We start from the raw sequence: 19,508 nt of genomic DNA on the forward strand, positions 1-19,508 counted from the left end.
ATCATTTACCATTTTACAGGTAATGACAACTAATGTACACATTTGAATGAATGCAAATAATTTTTTATTGATCTGACTTTTCAACATTCATTCAATCATTTTCCAAACTGTTAGCCTCACAAGCATCGCGGGAAGTGCTGGAGCCTATCCCACCAACTCACTAGAGGTAGCAGGCGAGGGACACCCTGAATTGGTGTCCAACCAATCGCAGAGCACAAAGAGATGGGAAACCATTCACGTTCACACTCCTAACTAGGGGCAATTTAGAGTGTTCTACCAGCCTACCATGCATGTTTTTGGGATATGGCAGGAAATCAGAGTACTTGTGCAAACTCCACACACGAAGGTCCGGACCCGGGATCAAACTCCGATCTGAGAACTGCTAGGCCGAGGTGCTTACCACACGATTTTCCTATTACTATAACGCTAAATAAATTAATATTACTGTAAATGATAGGTTCTTTCATATGATTTTTTTAGATTGATAAAAATATTCCTTAAAAACATTCATTCATTCGTTTTCCGTCCCGCTTTTCCTCATAAGAGTCGCGGGAGATGCTGGAGCCTATCCCATCTGATTTCGGGAACCAGATGGGGGACACCTTGAATGGGTGGCCATCCAATCGCACAGCATTCCGCAAAACATTGGCTTGTGAAGTCAGTAAATTCTTAATGACGGTGCAGTTTAGATGAATAATTAGTCATTTTTATTATTATTATCATTATTACTATGATCATTTTAAAACAGTTACAACAGTTAGAAGTGCACTGCAATATTCTCTATTCTAGAGCCAAGTACACCATCCACAACGCCTTCCATTTGAGTAACGGCTGCTTGGTTCTGCCTGACTTCTGACTGTTCTGGATGTCTTTAAAGGCCCATAAATGTCATGCCACAGAACAACAACTCTGACTAACCACACACAACAGAGAATGACATGGAATAGCCACAATCATTTTTGCAACAAGTCAGAATACCTCTGAATGGTAAGAAAGCAAAGAGGGGGTGGGGAGAGAGGGTGGAGTGGTGGCTTTATTGTTAGTCGGTCCTGTGGTGGCCTGCTGGAGCAGGTCGGGGAGTCAAAGTGAGGTTTAATTTTACATAGAATGCATCGCCGCTCTTCTAGACAGACATCAAAATGGGACTTGTTCACTATGGAACTGCTTCAAGGTATTTACTATATTGTTTGGATTGCAAATGAATTCAGTTTGAATGCATAATATTATTTAATTACCACTGTTTAAGTTGTCTCAAAATTTTTGGTATGTTTGTACTGATTCTAATCTGATGGCAAGGAAATAGGGGTGGGTACTAACATTTGATCTCCAGTTTTAACAACTGAAATGAGAATTACTGGATGTAATCCATTCTTCGAAATGTGTGTCTAATTTGGGGAACCTGAAATCAAAAGAGGGCTGGAACATTAAATTGTATATGATAAAAAGTCCACAAAATTTTAAAAGGTCCAAGCTATATAAATTATGCCAACAACGTCAGCCAGGTTATGTCAAGAATGTCTATCACTGTAGCCACTGACTGATTCATGAGGCAGAACAGTAAAGCTGTTTCCTGGTGGTTGGTCACAAAGTTGCTGTGATAACCATCGCTTGAAATAGTAATGTACTGTCACAAAACACCAGGCATAAAGTTTCTATTTATTGATTGAAATGGAAAATCTGAAGCAGATTTTACACGTGTCTGGGGATAATATTTTAAAAGATGTACAATTATGAACACAAATGATCATTAACAGGGTGGTTTGATTGCTTGTTTTTATCAAAATGGTTCTGATTATTTCAAGTTGGTGGTACCTCTACTTACAAATGTCTCCATAAATGAAATACAGTGATACCACTACTTAAGAATGTCTCTAGGTATGACATTTTCAGGTTATGAAAACCTTGTAACAGCCCCAACATACGAAAAAAGATCCAAGTTACGAAATCCCTCTGAACGCTTTTCCTGTATCCCTTACTTTAATTTGAAATTGTCCTGGTAACATTAACTGCGGTTCAATTTACTTCCGGTTGAAGCCTCTCAGAACATAACTCTATTTTGACCGCCGTTTGTTGTCAGTTTTTTATTAAAATTATTGGAGCGAATGAAATGAATAAGCAGGCCCTGTTATTCATCTAAAAACAGAAGTGAAGAATGTGGCGTCCAGTTGACGGATATTGCAAGGCAGTGCAACTCGCCGTAACCCACTTGCGAGCATTGCTACACTATTCAAGCAGAAGAAAGCATTAAAAGCGAGGACTCCTTGGCACGCATACAAAAGTGGGACACTGATAATTTTTAAAGGGTTTAGTTGGTAGTTTTTTGAGGACCTTGGAACCAATTATGGAATTTACATATAAAGTACTGCTCTATTTACAAAATATTCAAGTTACGGAAAAAAATCTGGAACCAATTAATTTCGTAACTTCTAAATGGGATTTTTGTCTCTTGATACAAAAGAAATTCAAGTAACAAAACAAGTCTCAAAAATTCAAACATCCCCTGAAAGGTAAATACACTAGTAGCAACTTTTTATTATTTTATTTTGAAACTGGCATGACAAAGTTGATCTCCCATTAGATATCTCCCAACACCCCGCTGGCTTCCCATTGGCTAAAAGGGAGCTGTGTCTTCATGGTGATTTTTGTGTGCCTTCGACCGTCGTTGCTCACGGAGTTGTAATACGTTGTTTTGGAATGTTTCTGAATGTGTTTAATGCAACTTTTTTCATTGTTTTTAATCATGGGCTTCAAGAATGATATTTCTGGTGCGGGTGAAAAGAAAAAGCGTGCACCGTTATCAAAGTCGCTCAATCAGCCGGTTTGCTGATGTTTCCATTGCACATTTTTAGAGAAAGCATAAAAAGTATTTAAAGGCAATTGTCATTGGATCGATATTTCACCAAACGAGAAATTATTTTATGTTGCGACTCTAAATTGGCGAATTGCAGGGCACGAGGACACAGACAATCATTCACGCCCACGCTCATACATAGGAGCAATTTAGAATGCTCAACCAGCCTACCCTGCAAGTTTTTGGAATGTAGGAGGAAACCTGAGTAACCCGGAGAATAACCACACAGGACCGGAAGGTCCGAACCTGGGATTGAACCCTTTATCTCAGAACTGTAGGGCCAGCACGCTAACCACTCGCTCACCCCTTTCTCACATATTTGAAACAAAATTGCTATATATGTACTTGGTATTATACTTTTAAAAGGTTTAGGGGTAATATTGGGGAATTTGGAATGGATTAGGACATTACATGGAAACGCGACTCTACTTAGGGAAAATTTAAGTTATGAAACCACTTCTGCAGCTAATTAATTTCGTGAATAGAGTTATCCCTGTATTATCATAAATCTGACCAATACCAAATATTACCAAGAGGCCAACAATTTTAAACACGTAGAGAGCTGTACACTACACGTTATGTAAAAATGCCCTATTTGATGTACAGTATGGTTGACTATTTTTCATCAGTGACAAAGTTTGGGCTTATAAAATATATTTTATATTGTCTAGTGTTAATCATATTGTATCCAGTTGCCAATTATTTATCATTCTCTGCATAATTGTGCTTTGCAGACATCATACATAGAAAACCAAGCTTTTTAGTACCAAACAAAAACAAAAAAGCAAACGCATGTTTATTGACCCATTAACATTACATCATCACAGATAGCAAGCCATTTTCAACAGGTCTGCAATTTGAAGAAGAAGAAAAAAAGTTTTGCTAGCAAGCTTTTGTATTTTGATGAAACCTTCATTTGTATAGACAGTGCGTAATTTAGATCAGTCAAAACATACATTTTGTTTTGTAAAATTACTCTTGTTAACAGTTATGTTATAGATAATGTAATCTTTACCATCGTTTCTCAAACACATGCCTGAAATGAATCGTAATGTCTCCAATTTGTGTGGAATAATGTGGCATACCAACGTGTGTGAAGAATAAGGCACATTATTGTAATTTTACATTATTAGCCTCATGTGTTTACAATACCTCACTATAGCCTGGCTGTCAGTCTGGATAATGAGTTTATTCATTCGGTTAAAACTTCCATTTAAAGATTTTTTCAACCAAAAAATATTTGATATTGTGCCTGAAAATTCTTGTTATGGTATAAGATTGCTAGTAACACAAACGTTGCTGTGTTTTCTCTAGAGTGTTTGTCAACAGAAGCTTGGCAATGGAGAAGATTAAGTGCTTTGGATTCGATATGGATTACACTTTGGCAGGTACGTACACATCACCCAGCACCTATTTGGATGAAACAGAAGAGTAAAATACCACATTATGAATTGCATACTTATCTTCCTCACCAGTAACTGTTCCAAAAATATCCTGCCATGTTGTTCTACGACTCAGTCCCACTTTTTTAGCGTTGCTTCTAAAAATAAACGAATGACTTAAGGTGAATCACGTGTGTTTGTGAAGTTCTTGAATGATGACTCATTTGAGAATAGGAATCCTTCATAGACTACTGATTCACAGTGCAAGTGGCTCAGCTGTTGACATTACTATTTTTTTCATGGGAGTTCATCACCAAGTGCCAATGTTTTTAAAAAAGCATGGCTGGCATGTACCCTGAGGAGCCTGTTAGCTTTTGACCCAAGGGGTGCTTTATACAATCCAGGCAACTAGAGAGCTGATCCATTGTGTGTACTGTATTTCATTTATGCCTAAATGTATCCTATGACCAGACCACTGTGTAATCTGCGTGTTGCCCAGAGATCTGAGATAGGCTCCAAATGACCCAGGCCCCACTGATAAAAAAGACTATAAATACTAAACATTTACTTTTATAGTATATACATGTTCTTAAATACAATGTTCAGTGGAATGCTTAAAATGTCATTTTTACAGCTAACCGTTAATGTTACTTGAAGCTAACCATCTTAACTCCATTCATTTTGGTAAATGTCTCTTGGAGTTAACGATCAGCCTAATCTCACAGTTGCACTTTGACTCTCCACAGGTGATAATGGGGAACACGCGAGGCATACATATACACATAATGTTGTTAAATAGAACTAAAAACATGACGGGGGTGGGGGGGGCCTTGGGATATAGTGGATGGAAAAGCAAAACTACCACGACAATTTTAAAATAAAATATAGGATACAGGATATAGGATAGAATACAGGAAGTGTATTTACGTTTTAGGGATGTTTGATTTTGTAACTTGAATACTTGAATTGTTTTTTGTATGTTGGAACAAAATGTTTCCCATCAAAGCTTCTTGTATCCTGAAAATTTTGTCTGTAGAAGCATTCGTGAGCACAGGTACCAGTGTAGTATATACATGGGTCATTAAAAAGTCTTCTGTTGATCAGTCTTGCTCCACTGAATGAATACCTCCCAAACAATTATTTTAATGTGTGCAAGATACACTGTTTAGCATATACTAATCTCACTGAAGGCTCCTGTAATAATGTAATTAGACATGAATCACCTCCCAAGTGACAGTTCTAATGACCAGCTTTACAGTGTAGATTAAGATATGTTATGACATGCTAAATTGAGGTTTGTCCATGTCAAGGTTAACATGCAAAGGCAAACCTGGCAGACAACTAGAGAAAGTTAAAATAGGGAACACAGTGATAGGTGAGGGCAAACAACTCTTAAAATAGGTTTCTTTGTAACGCCTCAGGGTTTCAGGACGAATATGACGAACGTGGTGCAAAGAGGAAGAGAAATTAGTGTCGGAAGAGGAGGAGGAGGCGGGCGGGCAATGTAATTGGTCTGTTTTTCTGCGCTGGGCAGAAGGCCCAGGCCTCTGTTTACCGAAAAGCCTCAGCTGCGGTTGAGAGACAGATGGGGGATTTGGGCTGCTAAAGGTGACGTGGTTTTAATACAGAAACAGACTCTAGATTTAGGAGTTTCCAAAACAACAATACCGGTCCCAATTTAAAAATCTGCCATGTTTTGCTAATTAATGGCACCACACAACCTGAAAGGATACAGAATATGTTGTTATGTAAGGCTCTTCCTAAAAACCCCTCAGAGGCCTCCCACAATTCCACCGAGATCAAGAAACAAACACATTCCCCATTTTATATTTATATCATTTGACATATCTTTGTCCGTGTGTCAGATTGCATTTTAATCCTCCACCGGCTTTCCGGAGCCTCGCAGAGCTCATTTTAGTTCAAGTTTGGCCCAGGGGTTAATATGTAGCTCTTGGCGAATGGATTCATCAGCCTGCTCAGATCTTATCTGAGCTTCTGCTGAAAGTTGGACCATTTTTAATTTTAACCACTGATCAAGTGTCCATGTTAATTCATGTGCAGAACATCCAGGCTTCTGTTGACACAAAAACATAGAGGTGTGCAATCTTTGTGCAGGCATTCATGAGTGCATGCTTGACAGAGTTTCAAAATTGTATGTGGGAGGGTGCATATTGTAGATCAACAAACTATATCACCAGTTCAAATTCAAGTTAATACCATCACCTTAAAAAAGTTCGTTTGTTAGCGAGGGAGAGCCTATGCAAATGGCTTGTATGGATCATATTGTCGTGTCATCAGAGTCCGAGTGACAGGATTGACTACAGGCCCCTACTAGGTTTGTAGGGTGTAATCAACTACTCTGAACTACTTAGATTAGTAATCTTAGTAGTTCTGAACTACTAAGATTATTTGCAATAAATTCTTATCTCACTCTGTTTAATAGGTAGTGAATGTAAATGTAGCTTGAACATTGGAGTATGGACTGGACCACCGACTCCGACAATCACTCCACCGAAATTAATGATATATTAGAACAAACATAACTAAATCCATTAATAGTATGTTACAGGCAAAACAACTTTTTAAAGTGATGGTATTAACTTGAATTTGAACTGGTGATATAGTTTGTTGATCTACAATATGCACCCTCCCACATACAATTTTGAAACTCTGTCAAGCATGCACTCATGAATGCCTGCACAAAGATTGCACACCTCTATGTTTTTGTGTCAACAGAAGCCTGGATGTTCTGCACATGAATTAACATGGACACTTGATCAGTGGTTAAAATTAAAAATGGTCCTAGTTTCAGCAGAAGCTCAGATAAGATCTGAGCAGGCTGATGAATCCATTCGCCAAGATGAACTGTTCATCTTTTGCCTTTTTTCTGCATGTTGAAATATGCTACAGTATCTACAAAAACATACAGTCTAATTGATTCACAAGTATCCAGGAGTCACTGATTATGGCTTTTTGAAAAGAATATCCTCATCAGCAAAAAAAATAAGAGCAAGCAGCTAAAATGTCTACACTCTCTGACTTAAGGTCATTCTTATATTTTTTTGTTTTCACAATGCTGTTGTTACCTTTCAGCAATCAGTCCCACTCAGTGAATTGTGACAAATAGTGAAATAACTTTATTGCATTAGTTGTTGTTTTGCAGGTTAATGGAAAACAATGGTTAATGTTGACAAAAAGTGCCATTATTGTTCATGGCGTTCATTTGACGTTTCATATCTTGGAAGAAAAGATTTTCCTTTGAGGGTTTTTGCATCCTGAATATTTCATATGTCGAAGCATTCCTAATTACAGGTACCACAGTACAGTATTATAGTATATAGAACAAAAAGGCCTGTTACAATTACAGTTTTTGTAAAATAATATATTTTCCTCAGAAACTGTCACAATTTGCCCCTCCTCTCGGAATATTATGACTGCTAAATTAATCATCATGGAAATACATCATGTCTGCGGAAAATGTGATTTAGTCTTCGATGAACCATCTACCTTAAATACACAACTAATATAATGTAACTGCTGTGATTACTTCTCACTACCCTCTTTTTGAAAGGCCACGACTGTGTCGCAAAGGCCTACAAAGTTAGTAAATTCATCCTGTGCTTGTGTGTTTATGGTCTAGTGTATAAATCACCAGAATATGAGTCGCTTGGATTCGAGCTGATAGTGGAGCGGTTGGTTTCCATCGGTTACCCCCAAGAGCTGTTCAGCTTTGTCTATGATCCATCCTTTCCCACCAGGTGAGCCCAACTGCAACACTAATCATTCTCTATGACCCTTTATTTGGTCAGAAGTAATTTAATGGGGCTGCCAAAAACATTAGTGATGGGTTGATTGAACATTTCAAATTGTCAGTTAGTTTGAATGTGAGCGTGAGCCCTATGACTGCCTGGCGACCAGCTCAGGGTTTGCCGGTACCGATGATGAATGAATAATATGAAGTGAAATGAGGAAATGAAAATAAATAAATTGTGATTAGAGTTCACATTAAAAATAACTTGATTTGTTATTTTTTTTACATCAAGGGGCCTTGTTTTTGACACCATGCATGGGAACCTGTTGAAGGTTGACGCCTACGGTAATATACTGGTCTGCGTCCACGGATTCAACTTCCTCAGAGGGTGAGGATTCTGAACATTCATCTCTCCTCGTCTCTGAGGAAGATTGTTAGTAACACTGTCAGGTTTGTGTCCCCATATGGAATGTGTGCCTACATCACGGCCCTCACCAGCTAATCTCAACGTGTTTCCTCTTTCCCCAGCCCTGAGATCCGTGAGCGCTACCCAAACAAGTTCATCCAAAGGGATGATACTGAGCGCTTTTATATTCTTAATACACTCTTTAACTTGCCAGGTAAGTTATTTGAACAATTAAATCATGACAGCAGCTCTGTGTGTGTGTGTGTATGCTGCTTTGTGACAGACAACTGTTTTTATTGTTTTTTTAGAGACCTACCTCTTTGCATGTCTAGTGGATTTCTTCTCCAACTGTGATAGATACACAAGGTAAGAAGCTGCTTATCACAATATGTGCCACATGCCTTGGAGCATTGTGCCTGGGGCAGCATCTGGAATAAGTCAAACCAGCCTGGGGGACAAAACACAGCCCCACTATGTTAAGGCTGCCAGTTGAAGTCAAAATATAATTCATTAATTTTCTGAACCGTTCATCCTAGCACGGGCCGCAGGGGGAGCTGGATCTTATCCCAGCTAACTACAAGGACCATGCAGGGGACTGAATGAGTGTACAGCCAATCGCACGACACAAGGAGAAGGACAACCATTCACACTCACAATCACAAATCGGGGCAATTTAATGTTCAACCAGCCTACCCTGCATGTTTTTGGGATGTGGGAGGAAACCAGAGAGTACGTGGATAAAACCCATACGTGCTCAGGGAGAACATGCAAACTACACACAGTGAGGAGTGACCTGGGGTCGAACCCTTGACTCCAGAACTGTGAGCCCGACGCGTTAGATACTTGACCCCCATCAAAATATCAATTAATTAAAAAAACAACAACATAGTTTTCTATTATAACGCAGACATGTACATTTTTTTACAAACTTTAGAAAGGGGAAAAAGAGGAATGATGTCTGTATTCTATGGCAAAGGCCTTTACCTTTGAAAACAATCTACAATGGTTGCATGACCTTTGTCCTGGTTGTTGGTATTTTTGGGGAAAGTAAGATTTCCTCTTTAGCTGGGGAACCCTCCATAAAGGGAATGCTATCCCAATTAAAAGCAAATTGGCAAAAAGACAAACTGAAAAAAAAAATGGCGAAAAGTTCTGGAAAAATGTCTTTTACAACAGCTGCATAAATGTGTCTCTCTTCCTCTTCTCCTTCAGCTGCGAAACTGGCTTTAAGGACGGAGATCTGTTCATGTCTTACAAGAGCATGTTCCAGGACGTCCGCGATGCTGTTGACTGGGTCCACTTCAAGGTTAAGCATCCGTGAAAGCAGCCATTGCAAAAAATGGCAGGAACCCTATGGAATTTAGGGTTTAATCAATGAATGAAGAGAGATTAGTTTGAACATGTTCGTTTTAAGTAAACCTGTTAACAGATTTTTTTAAAAAAGGCAAAATGTTGCTTACATGTATAAATTATATTTGATTAATTATTAGCCTAATGCAGTATTTCCCAAGCTTTTTTGAGCTGGGGCACACTTTTTGCATTTAAAAAATCTCAAGGCTATCTTAAAATCTTCCAATTTAAAATTATGCTGCCTATATTAACATTAAGTCCTTCTCATCAAAGTTTTATTAACAGAAATTAAGTAACCCCCCCCCAATTATTCCCAAATCTATTTTTTTCAAACCGATCTAACGTCATCAAAGTTGATGTCCGCAGCCCCCGAACAGCTTTCAGTTCGACTGATGTTAAAATAATTAATGCAACGTTTTTTTAACCTTATTTTAATTTCTGACTTTTTCTCCCAATATTACGCAAAAAGTAAGTAGCATTTCTAGATTTTTCAAAAGTTGAAAATTCCAGTATGACCAATTTGGAAAAGTAATGGACACTTTTGAACAGGGACTTGAACCCTGGACCCTCAGATTAAAAGTCTGATGCTCTACCATCTGAGCTACCCAGACCCTTCATTAAATATTTATGTCTTTTTCACAAAGTTTGAAAGTGCCCCAACCACTTCATCAAATTCCAGTAAGACAGATGTTGAAAATGAAATGGTCACACCTGAATAGGGACTTGAACCTTGGACCCTCAAATTAAAAGTCTGATGCTCTACCATCTGAGCTACCCAGGGCCTTCATTAAATAATTCTGCCTTTTTCACAAAGTTTGAAAGTGCCCCAACCACTTCATCAAATTCCAGTAAGACTGATGTTGAAAATGACATGGTCATGCCTGAACAGGGACTTGAACCCTGGACCCTCAGATTAAAAGTCTGATGCTCTACCATCTGAGCTACCCAGGCCCTTCATTTTATTATTCTGCCTTTTTCACAAAGTTTGAAAGTGCCCCAACAACCCATCAAATTCCAGTAAGACTGGTGTTGAAAATCACATGGTCATGCCTGAACAGGGACTTGAACCCTGGACCCTCAGATTAAAAGTCTGATGCTCTACCATCTGAGCTACCCAGGCCCTTCATAGAATAATTCTGCCTTTTTCACAAAGTTTGAAAGTGCCCCAACCACTTCATCAAATTCCAGTAAGACTGATGTTGAAAATGACATGGTCATGCCTGAACAGGGACTTGAACCCTGGACCCTCAGATTAAAAGTCTGATGCTCTACCATCTGAGCTACCCAGGCCCTTCATTTAATTATTCTGCCTTTTTCACAAAGTTTGAAAGTGCCCCAACAACCCATCAAATTCCAGTAAGACTGATGTTGAAAATGAAATGGTCACACCTGAATAGGGACTTGAACCTTGGACCCTCAAATTAAAAGTCTGATGCTCTACCATCTGAGCTACCCAGGGCCTTCATTAAATAATTCTGCCTTTTTCACAAAGTTTGAAAGTGCCCCAACCACTTCATCAAATTCCAGTAAGACTGATGTTGAAAATGACATGGTCATGCCTGAACAGGGACTTGAACCCTGGACCCTCAGATTAAAAGTCTGATGCTCTACCATCTGAGCTACCCAGGCCCTTCATTTAATTATTCTGCCTTTTTCACAAAGTTTGAAAGTGCCCCAACAACCCATCAAATTCCAGTAAGACTGGTGTTGAAAATCACATGGTCATGCCTGAACAGGGACTTGAACCCTGGACCCTCAGATTAAAAGTCTGATGCTCTACCATCTGAGCTACCCAGGCCCTTCATAAAAAAATTCTGCCTTTTTCACAAAGTTTGAAAGTGCCCCAACCACTTCATCAAATTCCAGTAAGACTGATGTTGAAAATGACATGGTCATGCCTGAACAGGGACTTGAACCCTGGACCCTCAGATTAAAAGTCTGATGCTCTACCATCTGAGCTACCCAGGCCCTTCATTTAATAATTCTGCCTTTTTCACAAAGTTTGAAAGTGCCCCAACAACCCATCAAATTCCAGTAAGACTGATGTTGAAAATGACATGGTCATGCCTGAACAGGGACTTGAACCCTGGACCCTCAGATTAAAAGTCTGATGCTGTACCATCTGAGCTACCCAGGCCCTTCATTAAATATTTCTGTCTTTTTCACAAAGTTTTAAAGTGCCCAGACCACGTCATCAAATTCCAGTAAGACAGATGTTCAAAATGAAATGGTCACACCTGAATAGGGACTTGAACCTTGGACCCTCAAATTGAAAGTCTGATGCTCTACCATCTGAGCTACCCAGGCCCTTCATTAAATATCTCTGTCTTTTTCACAAAGTTTGAAAGTGCCCCAACCACTTCATCAAATTCCAGTTAGACAGATGTTGAAAATGAAATGGTCACACCTGAATAGGGACTTGAACCTTGGAGCCTCAAATTAAAAGTCTGATGCTCTACCATCTGAGCTACCCAGGCCCTTCATGGAGATATTTCTGCCTTTTTCCCAACATTTGAAAGTGCCCCAACCACTTCATCAAATTCCAGTAAGACTGATGTTGAAAATGACATGGTCATGACTGAACAGGGACTTGAACCCTGGACCCTCAGATTAAAAGTCTGGTGCTCTACCATCTGAGCTACCCAGGCCCCTCTTTAAATTATTCTGCCTTTTTCACAAAGTTTGAAAGTGCCCCAACCACTTCATCAAATTCCAGTAAGACTGATGTTGAAAATGACATTGTCATGCCTGAACAGGGACTTGAACCCTGGACCCTCAGATTAAAAGTCTGATGCTCTACCATCTGAGCCACCCTGGCCCTTCACTAAATATTTCTGTCTTTTTCATAAAGCTTGAAAGTGCCCAGACCACTTCATCAAATTCCAGTAAGACTGATGTTGAAAATGACATGGTCATGCCTGAACAGGGACTTGAACCCTGGACCCTCAGATTAAAAGTCTGATGCTCTACCATCTGAGCCACCCAGGCCCTGCATTATATATCTCTGTCTTTTTCACAAAGTTTGAAAGTGCCCCAACCACTTCATCAAATTCCAGTTAGACAGATGTATAAAATGAAATGGTCACACCTGAATAGGGACTTGAACCTCGGACCCGCAAATTAAAAGTCTGATGCTCTACCATCTGAGCTAACCAGGACCTTCATGGAGATATCTCTGCCTTTTTCCAAAATTTGAAAGTGCCCCAACCATTTCATCAAATTCCAGTAAGACTGATGTTGAAAATGACATGGTCATGCCTGAACATGGACTTGAACCCTGGACGCTCAAATTAAAAGTCTGATGCTCTACCAGATGAGCTACCCAGGCCCTTCATTAGTAATTCTGCCTTTTTCACAAAGTTTGAAAGTGCCCCAACCACTTCATCAAATTCCAGTAAGACAGATGTTGAAAATGAAATGGTCACACCTGAATAGGGACTTGAACCTCGGACCCTCAAATTAAAAGTCTGATGCTCTACCATCTGAGCTACCCAGGCCCTTCACGGAGATATTTTGCCTTTTTCCCAAAATTTGAAAGTGCCCCAACCACTTCATCAAATTCCAGTTAAACAGATGTGCAAAATGAAATGGTCACACCTGAATAGGGACTTAAACCTTGGACCCTCAAATTAAAAGTCTGATGCTCTACCATCTGAGCTACCCCGGGCCTTCATTAAATGTTTTTGTCTTTTTCACAAAGTTTGAAAGTGCCCCAACCACTTCATCAAATTACAGTAAGACAGATGTTGAAAATGAAATGGTCACACCTGAATAGGGACTTGAACCTTGGACCCTCAAATTAAAACTCAGATGCTCTACCATCTGAGCTATCCAGGCCCTTCATGGAGATATTTCTGCCTTTTTCCCAAAATTTGAAAGTGCCCCAACCACTTCATCAAATTCCAGTAAGACTGATGTTGAAAATGACATGGTCATGTCTGAACACGGACTTGAACCCTGGACCCTCAGATTAAAAGTCTGATGCTCTACCATCTGAGCTACCCAGGCCCTTCATTAATTATTTCTGTCTTTTTCACAAAGTTTGAAAGTGCCCCAACCACTTCATCAAATTCCAGTAAGACAGATGTTCAAAATGAAATGGTCACACCTGAATAGGGACTTGAACCTTGGACCCTCAAATTAATAGTCTGATGCTCTACCATCTGAGCTACCCAGGCCCTTCATTAAATATTTCTGTCTTTTTCACAAAGTTTGAAAGTGCCCCAACCACTACATCAAATTCCAGTAAGACAGATGATGAAAATGAAATGGTCACACCTGAAAAGGGACTTGAACCTCGGACCCTCAAATTAAAAGTCTGATGCTCTACCATTTGAGCTACCCAGGCCCTTCATGGAGACATTTCTGCCTTTTTCCCAAAATTTGAAAGTGCCCCAACCACTTCATCAAATTCCAGTAAGACAGATGATGAAAATGAAATGGTCACACCTGAAAAGGGACTTGAACCTCGGACCCTCAAATTAAAAGTCTGATGCTCTACCATCTGAGCTACCCAGGCCCTTCCTTAAAAAACTCTGCCTTTTTCACAAAGTTTGAAAGTGCCCGAACCACTTCATCAAATTCCAGTAAGACAGATGTTCAAAATGAAATGGTCACACCTGAATAGGGACTTGAACCTTGGACCCTCAAATTAATAGTCTGATGCTCTACCATCTGAGCTACCCAGGCCCTTCATTAAATATTTCTGTCTTTTTCACAAAGTTTGAAAGTGCCCCAACCACTTCATCAAATTCCAGTAAGACAGATGATGAAAATGAAATGGTCACACCTGAAAAGGGACTTGAACCTCGGACCCTCAAATTAAAAGTCTGATGCTCTACCATTTGAGCTACCCAGGCCCTTCATGGAGATATTTCTGCCTTTTTCCCAAAATTTGAAAGTGCCCCAACCACTTCATCAAATTCCAGTAAGACAGATGTTGAACATGAAATGGTCACACCTGAATAGGGACTTGAACCTTGGACCCTCAAATTAAAACTCAGATGCTCTACCATCTGAGCTATCCAGGCCCTTCATGGAGATATTTCTGCCTTTTCCCCAAAATTTGAAAGTGCCCCAACCACTTCATCAAATTCCAGTAAGACTGATGTTGAAAATGACATGGTCATGCCTGAACAGGGACTTGAACCCTGGACCCTCAGATTAAAAGTCTGATGCTCTACCATCTGAGCTACCCAGGCCGTTCATTAAATTATTCTGCCTTTTTCACAAAGTTTGAAAGTGCCCCAACCACTTCATCAAATTCCAGTAAGACTGACATTGAAAATGACATGGTCATGCCTGAACAGGGACTTGAACCCTGGACCCTCAGATTAAAAGTCTCATGCTCTACCATCTGAGCTACCCAGGCCCTTCATTAAAAAACTCTGCCTTTTTCACAAAGTTTGAAAGTGCCCAAACCACTTCATCAAATTCCAGTAAGACTGATGTTGAAAATGACATGGTCATGCCTGAACAGGGACTTGAACCCTGGACCCTCAGATTAAAAGTCTGATGCTCTACCATCTGAGCCACCCAGGCCCTTCATGGAGTTATTTCTGCCTTTTTCTCAAAATTTGAAAGTGCCCCAACCACTTCATCAAATTCCAGTAAGACTGACATTGAAAATGACATGGTCATGCCTGAACAGGGACTTGAACCCTGGACCCTCAGATTAAAAGTCTGATGCTCTACCATCTGAGCTACCCAGGCCCTTCATTAAATAATTCTGCCTTTTTCACAAAGTTTGAAAGTGCCCCAACCACTTCATCAAATTCCAGTAAGACTGACATTGAAAATGACATGGTCATGCCTGAACAGGGACTTGAAACCTGGACCCTCAGATTAAAAGTCTGATGCTCTACCATCTGAGCTACCCAGGCTCTTCATTAAATAATTCTGCCTTTTTCACAAAGTTTGAAAGTGCCCCAACCACTTCATCAAATTCCAGTAAGACTGATGTTGAAAATGACATGGTCATGCCTGAACAGGGACTTGAACCCTGGACCCTCAGATTAAAAGTCTGATGCTCTACCATCTGAGCTACCCAGGCCCTTAATTTAATTATTCTGCCTTTTTCACAAAGTTTGAAAGTGCCCCAACCACTTCATCAAATTCCAGTAAGACTGATGTTGAAAATGACATGGTCATGCCTGAACAGGGACTTGAACCCTGGACCCTCAGATTAAAAGTCTGATGCTCTACCATCTGAGCCACCCAGGCCCTTCATGGCGATATTTCTGCCTTTTTCCCAAAATTTGAAACTGCCCCAACCACTTCATCAAATTCCAGTAAGACTGATGTTGAAAATGACATGGTCATGCCTGAACAGGGACTTGAACCCTGGACCCTCAGATTAAAAGTCTGATGCTCTACCATCCAATGTTCCCTCTAATTTCTCGGTGGTCTGAGCAGAAAGTCAACCTTCCTGAGCGCACTGAGTACCAGTGTGAGCGACATCATCGATACTCGGATGATTCGCCTAAAGACGTTTCGCCGACGGACGTTTGACAGACGGGCAGGTCGCCGAATGAACGTTCGGCACAACGTCCATTCGGCGACCTGTCCATTTTTCATGTAAAACATGCTGTAAAACACGAAAAACATAAGTGGACAGAGCTACTGCCACTGGCTGCCGCTTAAACGGCGCCATCATGGGTTAAAAAAAAAAAAAAAAAAAAAATCCGATTTTTTTTTTTACTGCGCGCCATATGATTGCTGCTGCGCAGAGAAGACGAGAGTAGTGCGCAATTGCGCACGCGCGCAGCTTAGAGGGAACACTGCTACCATCTGAGCTACCCAGGCCCTCCATTTAATTATTCTGCCTTTTTCACAAAGTTTGAAAGTGCCCCAACCACTTCATCAAATTCCAGTAAGACTGATGTTGAAAATGACATGGTCATGCCTGAACAGGGACTTGAACCCTGGACCCTCAGATTAAAAGTCTGATGCTCTACCATCTGAGCCACCCAGGCCCTTCATGGAGATATTTCTGCCTTTTTCCCAAAATTTGCAAGTGCCCCAACCACTTCATCAAATTCCAGTAAGACTGATGTTGAAAATGACATGGTCATGCCTGAACAGGGACTTGAACCCTGGACCCTCAGATTAAAAGTCTGATGCTCTACCATCTGAGCTACCCAGGCCCTTCATTAATTATTTCTGTCTTTTTCACAAAGTTTAAAAGTGCCCCAACCACGTCATCAAATTCCAGTCAGACAGATGTTCAAAATGAAATGGTCACACCTGAATAGGGACTTGAACCTTGGACCCTCAAATTAAAAGTCTGATGATCTACCATCTGAGCTACCCAGGCCCTTCAAGGAGGTATTTCTGCCTTTTTCCCAAAATTTGAAAGTGCCCCAACCACTTCATCAAATTCCAGTAAGACTGACATTGAAAATGACATGGTCATGCCTGAACAGGGACTTGAACCCGGGACCCTCAGATTAAAAGTCTGATGCTCTACCATCTGAGCTACCCAGGCCCTTCATTAAATATTTCTGTCTTTTTCACAAAGTTGGAAAGTGCCCCAACCACTTCATCAAATTCCAGTAAGACTGATGTTGAAAATGACATGGTCATGCCTGAACAGGGACTTGAACCCTGGACCCTCAGATTAAAAGTCTGATGCTCTACCATCTGAGCTACCCAGGCCCTTCGTTTAATTATTCTGCCTTTTTCACAAAGTTTGAAAGTGCCCCAACCACTTCATCAAATTCCAGTAAGACTGATGTTGAAAATGACATGGTCATGCCTGAACAGGGACTTGAACCCTGGACCCTCAGATTAAAAGTCTGATGCTCTACCATCTGAGCCACCCAGGCCCTTCATGGAGATATATCTGCCTTTTTCCGAAAATTTGAAAGTGCCCCAACCACTTCATCAAATTCCAGTAAGACTGATGTTGAAAATGACATGGTCATGTCTGAACAGGGACTTGAACCCTGGACCCTCAGATTAAAAGTCTGATGCTCTACCATCTGAGCTACCCAGGCTCTTCATTAATTATTTCTGTCTTTTTCACAAAGTTTGAAAGTGCCCCAACCACTTCATCAAATTCCAGTAAGACAGATGATGAAAATGAAATGGTCACACCTGAAAAGGGACTTGAACCTCGGACCCTCAAATTAAAAGTCTGATGCTCTACCATTTGAGCTACCCAGGCCCTTCATGGAGATATTTCTGCCTTTTTCCCAAAATTTGAAAGTGCCCCAACCACTTCATCAAATTCCAGTAAGACTGACATTGAAAATGACATGGTCATGCCTGAAGAGGGACTTGAACCCTGGACCCTCAGATTAAAAGTCTCATGCTCTACCATCTGAGCTACCCAGGCCCTTCATTAAAAAACTCTGCCTTTTTCACAAAGTTTGAAAGTGCCCAAACCACTTCATCAAATTCCAGTAAGACTGATGTTGAAAATGACATGGTCATGCCTGAACAGGGACTTGAACCCTGGACCCTCAGATTAAAAGTCTGATGCTCTACCATCTGAGCCACCCAGGCCCTTCATGGAGATATTTCTGCCTTTTTCTCAAAATTTGAAAGTGCCCCAACCACTTCATCAAATTCCAGTAAGACTGACATTGAAAATGACATGGTCATGCCTGAACAGGGACTTGAACCCTGGACCCTCATATTAAAAGTCTGATGCTCTACCATCTGAGCTACCCAGGCCCTTCATTAAATAATTCTGCCTTTTTCACAAAGTTTGAAAGTGCCCCAACCCCTTCATCAAATTCCAGTAAGACTGACATTGAAAATGACATGGTCATGCCTGAACAGGGACTTGAAAACTGGACCCTCAGATTAAAAGTCTGATGCTCTACCATCTGAGCTACCCAGGCTCTTCATTAAATAATTCTGCCTTTTTCACAAAGTTTGAAAGTGCCCCAACCACTTCATCAAATTCCAGTAAGACTGATGTTGAAAATGACATGGTCATGCCTGAACAGGGACTTGAACCCTGGACCCTCAGATTAAAAGTCTGATGCTCTACCATCTGAGCTACCCAGGCCCTTAATTTAATTATTCTGCCTTTTTCACAAAGTTTGAAAGTGCCCCAACCACTTCATCAAATTCCAGTAAGACTGATGTTGAAAATGACATGGTCATGCCTGAACAGGGACTTGAACCCTGGACCCTCAGATTAAAAGTCTGATGCTCTACCATCTGAGCCACCCAGGCCCTTCATGACGATATTTCTGCCTTTTTCCCAAAATTTGAAACTGCCCCAACCACTTCATCAAATTCCAGTAAGACTGATGTTAAAAATGACATGGTCATGCCTGAACAGGGACTTGAACCCTGGACCCTCAGATTAAAAGTCTGATGCTCTACCATCTGAGCTACCCAGGCCCTCCATTTAATTATTCTGCCTTTTTCACAAAGTTTGAAAGTGCCCCAACCACTTCATCAAATTCCAGTAAGACTGATGTTGAAAATGACATGGTCATGCCTGAACAGGGACTTGAACCCTGGACCCTCAGATTAAAAGTCTGATGCTCTACCATCTGAGCCACCCAGGCTCTTCATGGAGATATTTCTGCCTTTTTCCCAAAATTTGAAAGTGCCCCAACCACTTCATCAAATTCCAGTAAGACTGATGTTGAAAATGACATGGTCATGCCTGAACAGGGACTTGAACCCTGGACCCTCAGATTAAAAGTCTGATGCTCTACCATCTGAGCTACCCAGGCCCTTCATTAATTATTTCTGTCTTTTTCACAAAGTTTAAAAGTGCCCCAACCACGTCATCAAATTCCA

General features: G+C 40.5%; 1 protein-coding gene and 32 non-coding genes across 35 annotated transcripts in view; 1 reads left to right on the plus strand and 32 right to left on the minus strand.

Annotated features, from left to right (window-relative positions):
* The window catches only part of nt5c2b (5'-nucleotidase, cytosolic IIb), a 47,804-nt gene that overhangs the window by 5,335 nt on the left and 22,961 nt on the right, over positions 1 to 19,508 (plus strand). Inside the window, exons 1-7 of one of the 3 annotated variants that reach the window (XM_077604867.1) lie at positions 958 to 987; positions 4,166 to 4,239; positions 7,874 to 7,991; positions 8,277 to 8,372; positions 8,513 to 8,604; positions 8,699 to 8,756; positions 9,603 to 9,696. In XM_077604867.1, the coding sequence (XP_077460993.1) occupies positions 4,191 to 4,239; positions 7,874 to 7,991; positions 8,277 to 8,372; positions 8,513 to 8,604; positions 8,699 to 8,756; positions 9,603 to 9,696 (507 nt within the window). In that variant the 5' untranslated portion in view covers positions 958 to 987; positions 4,166 to 4,190. The other 2 variants (XM_077604866.1, XM_077604870.1) reach the window with 2 other exon arrangements.
* trnak-uuu (transfer RNA lysine (anticodon UUU)) lies at positions 10,619 to 10,691 on the minus strand. The gene has a single exon. It is a non-coding gene; the product is annotated as a tRNA-Lys (tRNA).
* trnak-uuu (transfer RNA lysine (anticodon UUU)) lies at positions 10,788 to 10,860 on the minus strand. Its single transcript has one exon. It is a non-coding gene; the product is annotated as a tRNA-Lys (tRNA).
* On the minus strand, positions 10,958 to 11,030 carry trnak-uuu (transfer RNA lysine (anticodon UUU)). Its single transcript has one exon. It is a non-coding gene; the product is annotated as a tRNA-Lys (tRNA).
* On the minus strand, positions 11,297 to 11,369 carry trnak-uuu (transfer RNA lysine (anticodon UUU)). The gene has a single exon. It is a non-coding gene; the product is annotated as a tRNA-Lys (tRNA).
* Positions 11,466 to 11,538, minus strand: trnak-uuu (transfer RNA lysine (anticodon UUU)). Its single transcript has one exon. It is a non-coding gene; the product is annotated as a tRNA-Lys (tRNA).
* On the minus strand, positions 11,636 to 11,708 carry trnak-uuu (transfer RNA lysine (anticodon UUU)). The gene has a single exon. It is a non-coding gene; the product is annotated as a tRNA-Lys (tRNA).
* Positions 11,805 to 11,877, minus strand: trnak-uuu (transfer RNA lysine (anticodon UUU)). The gene has a single exon. It is a non-coding gene; the product is annotated as a tRNA-Lys (tRNA).
* trnae-uuc (transfer RNA glutamic acid (anticodon UUC)) lies at positions 11,975 to 12,047 on the minus strand. Its single transcript has one exon. It is a non-coding gene; the product is annotated as a tRNA-Glu (tRNA).
* On the minus strand, positions 12,486 to 12,558 carry trnak-uuu (transfer RNA lysine (anticodon UUU)). The gene has a single exon. It is a non-coding gene; the product is annotated as a tRNA-Lys (tRNA).
* On the minus strand, positions 12,656 to 12,728 carry trnak-uuu (transfer RNA lysine (anticodon UUU)). Its single transcript has one exon. It is a non-coding gene; the product is annotated as a tRNA-Lys (tRNA).
* trnan-auu (transfer RNA asparagine (anticodon AUU)) lies at positions 13,846 to 13,918 on the minus strand. Its single transcript has one exon. It is a non-coding gene; the product is annotated as a tRNA-Asn (tRNA).
* Positions 14,357 to 14,429, minus strand: trnan-auu (transfer RNA asparagine (anticodon AUU)). Its single transcript has one exon. It is a non-coding gene; the product is annotated as a tRNA-Asn (tRNA).
* Positions 14,869 to 14,941, minus strand: trnak-uuu (transfer RNA lysine (anticodon UUU)). Its single transcript has one exon. It is a non-coding gene; the product is annotated as a tRNA-Lys (tRNA).
* Positions 15,039 to 15,111, minus strand: trnak-uuu (transfer RNA lysine (anticodon UUU)). The gene has a single exon. It is a non-coding gene; the product is annotated as a tRNA-Lys (tRNA).
* trnak-uuu (transfer RNA lysine (anticodon UUU)) lies at positions 15,209 to 15,281 on the minus strand. Its single transcript has one exon. It is a non-coding gene; the product is annotated as a tRNA-Lys (tRNA).
* Positions 15,380 to 15,452, minus strand: trnak-uuu (transfer RNA lysine (anticodon UUU)). Its single transcript has one exon. It is a non-coding gene; the product is annotated as a tRNA-Lys (tRNA).
* Positions 15,550 to 15,622, minus strand: trnak-uuu (transfer RNA lysine (anticodon UUU)). Its single transcript has one exon. It is a non-coding gene; the product is annotated as a tRNA-Lys (tRNA).
* trnak-uuu (transfer RNA lysine (anticodon UUU)) lies at positions 15,720 to 15,792 on the minus strand. The gene has a single exon. It is a non-coding gene; the product is annotated as a tRNA-Lys (tRNA).
* On the minus strand, positions 15,890 to 15,962 carry trnak-uuu (transfer RNA lysine (anticodon UUU)). The gene has a single exon. It is a non-coding gene; the product is annotated as a tRNA-Lys (tRNA).
* trnak-uuu (transfer RNA lysine (anticodon UUU)) lies at positions 16,642 to 16,714 on the minus strand. Its single transcript has one exon. It is a non-coding gene; the product is annotated as a tRNA-Lys (tRNA).
* Positions 16,813 to 16,885, minus strand: trnak-uuu (transfer RNA lysine (anticodon UUU)). Its single transcript has one exon. It is a non-coding gene; the product is annotated as a tRNA-Lys (tRNA).
* trnak-uuu (transfer RNA lysine (anticodon UUU)) lies at positions 17,154 to 17,226 on the minus strand. The gene has a single exon. It is a non-coding gene; the product is annotated as a tRNA-Lys (tRNA).
* trnak-uuu (transfer RNA lysine (anticodon UUU)) lies at positions 17,324 to 17,396 on the minus strand. Its single transcript has one exon. It is a non-coding gene; the product is annotated as a tRNA-Lys (tRNA).
* trnak-uuu (transfer RNA lysine (anticodon UUU)) lies at positions 17,494 to 17,566 on the minus strand. The gene has a single exon. It is a non-coding gene; the product is annotated as a tRNA-Lys (tRNA).
* Positions 17,665 to 17,737, minus strand: trnak-uuu (transfer RNA lysine (anticodon UUU)). The gene has a single exon. It is a non-coding gene; the product is annotated as a tRNA-Lys (tRNA).
* Positions 18,176 to 18,248, minus strand: trnak-uuu (transfer RNA lysine (anticodon UUU)). The gene has a single exon. It is a non-coding gene; the product is annotated as a tRNA-Lys (tRNA).
* On the minus strand, positions 18,347 to 18,419 carry trnak-uuu (transfer RNA lysine (anticodon UUU)). The gene has a single exon. It is a non-coding gene; the product is annotated as a tRNA-Lys (tRNA).
* trnak-uuu (transfer RNA lysine (anticodon UUU)) lies at positions 18,687 to 18,759 on the minus strand. Its single transcript has one exon. It is a non-coding gene; the product is annotated as a tRNA-Lys (tRNA).
* trnak-uuu (transfer RNA lysine (anticodon UUU)) lies at positions 18,857 to 18,929 on the minus strand. The gene has a single exon. It is a non-coding gene; the product is annotated as a tRNA-Lys (tRNA).
* trnak-uuu (transfer RNA lysine (anticodon UUU)) lies at positions 19,028 to 19,100 on the minus strand. The gene has a single exon. It is a non-coding gene; the product is annotated as a tRNA-Lys (tRNA).
* Positions 19,198 to 19,270, minus strand: trnak-uuu (transfer RNA lysine (anticodon UUU)). The gene has a single exon. It is a non-coding gene; the product is annotated as a tRNA-Lys (tRNA).
* trnak-uuu (transfer RNA lysine (anticodon UUU)) lies at positions 19,369 to 19,441 on the minus strand. Its single transcript has one exon. It is a non-coding gene; the product is annotated as a tRNA-Lys (tRNA).

The sequence above is a fragment of the Stigmatopora argus genome, chromosome 7, assembly GCF_051989625.1.
Source record: "Stigmatopora argus isolate UIUO_Sarg chromosome 7, RoL_Sarg_1.0, whole genome shotgun sequence".
In the NCBI taxonomy this organism is placed as follows: domain Eukaryota; kingdom Metazoa; phylum Chordata; class Actinopteri; order Syngnathiformes; family Syngnathidae; genus Stigmatopora; species Stigmatopora argus.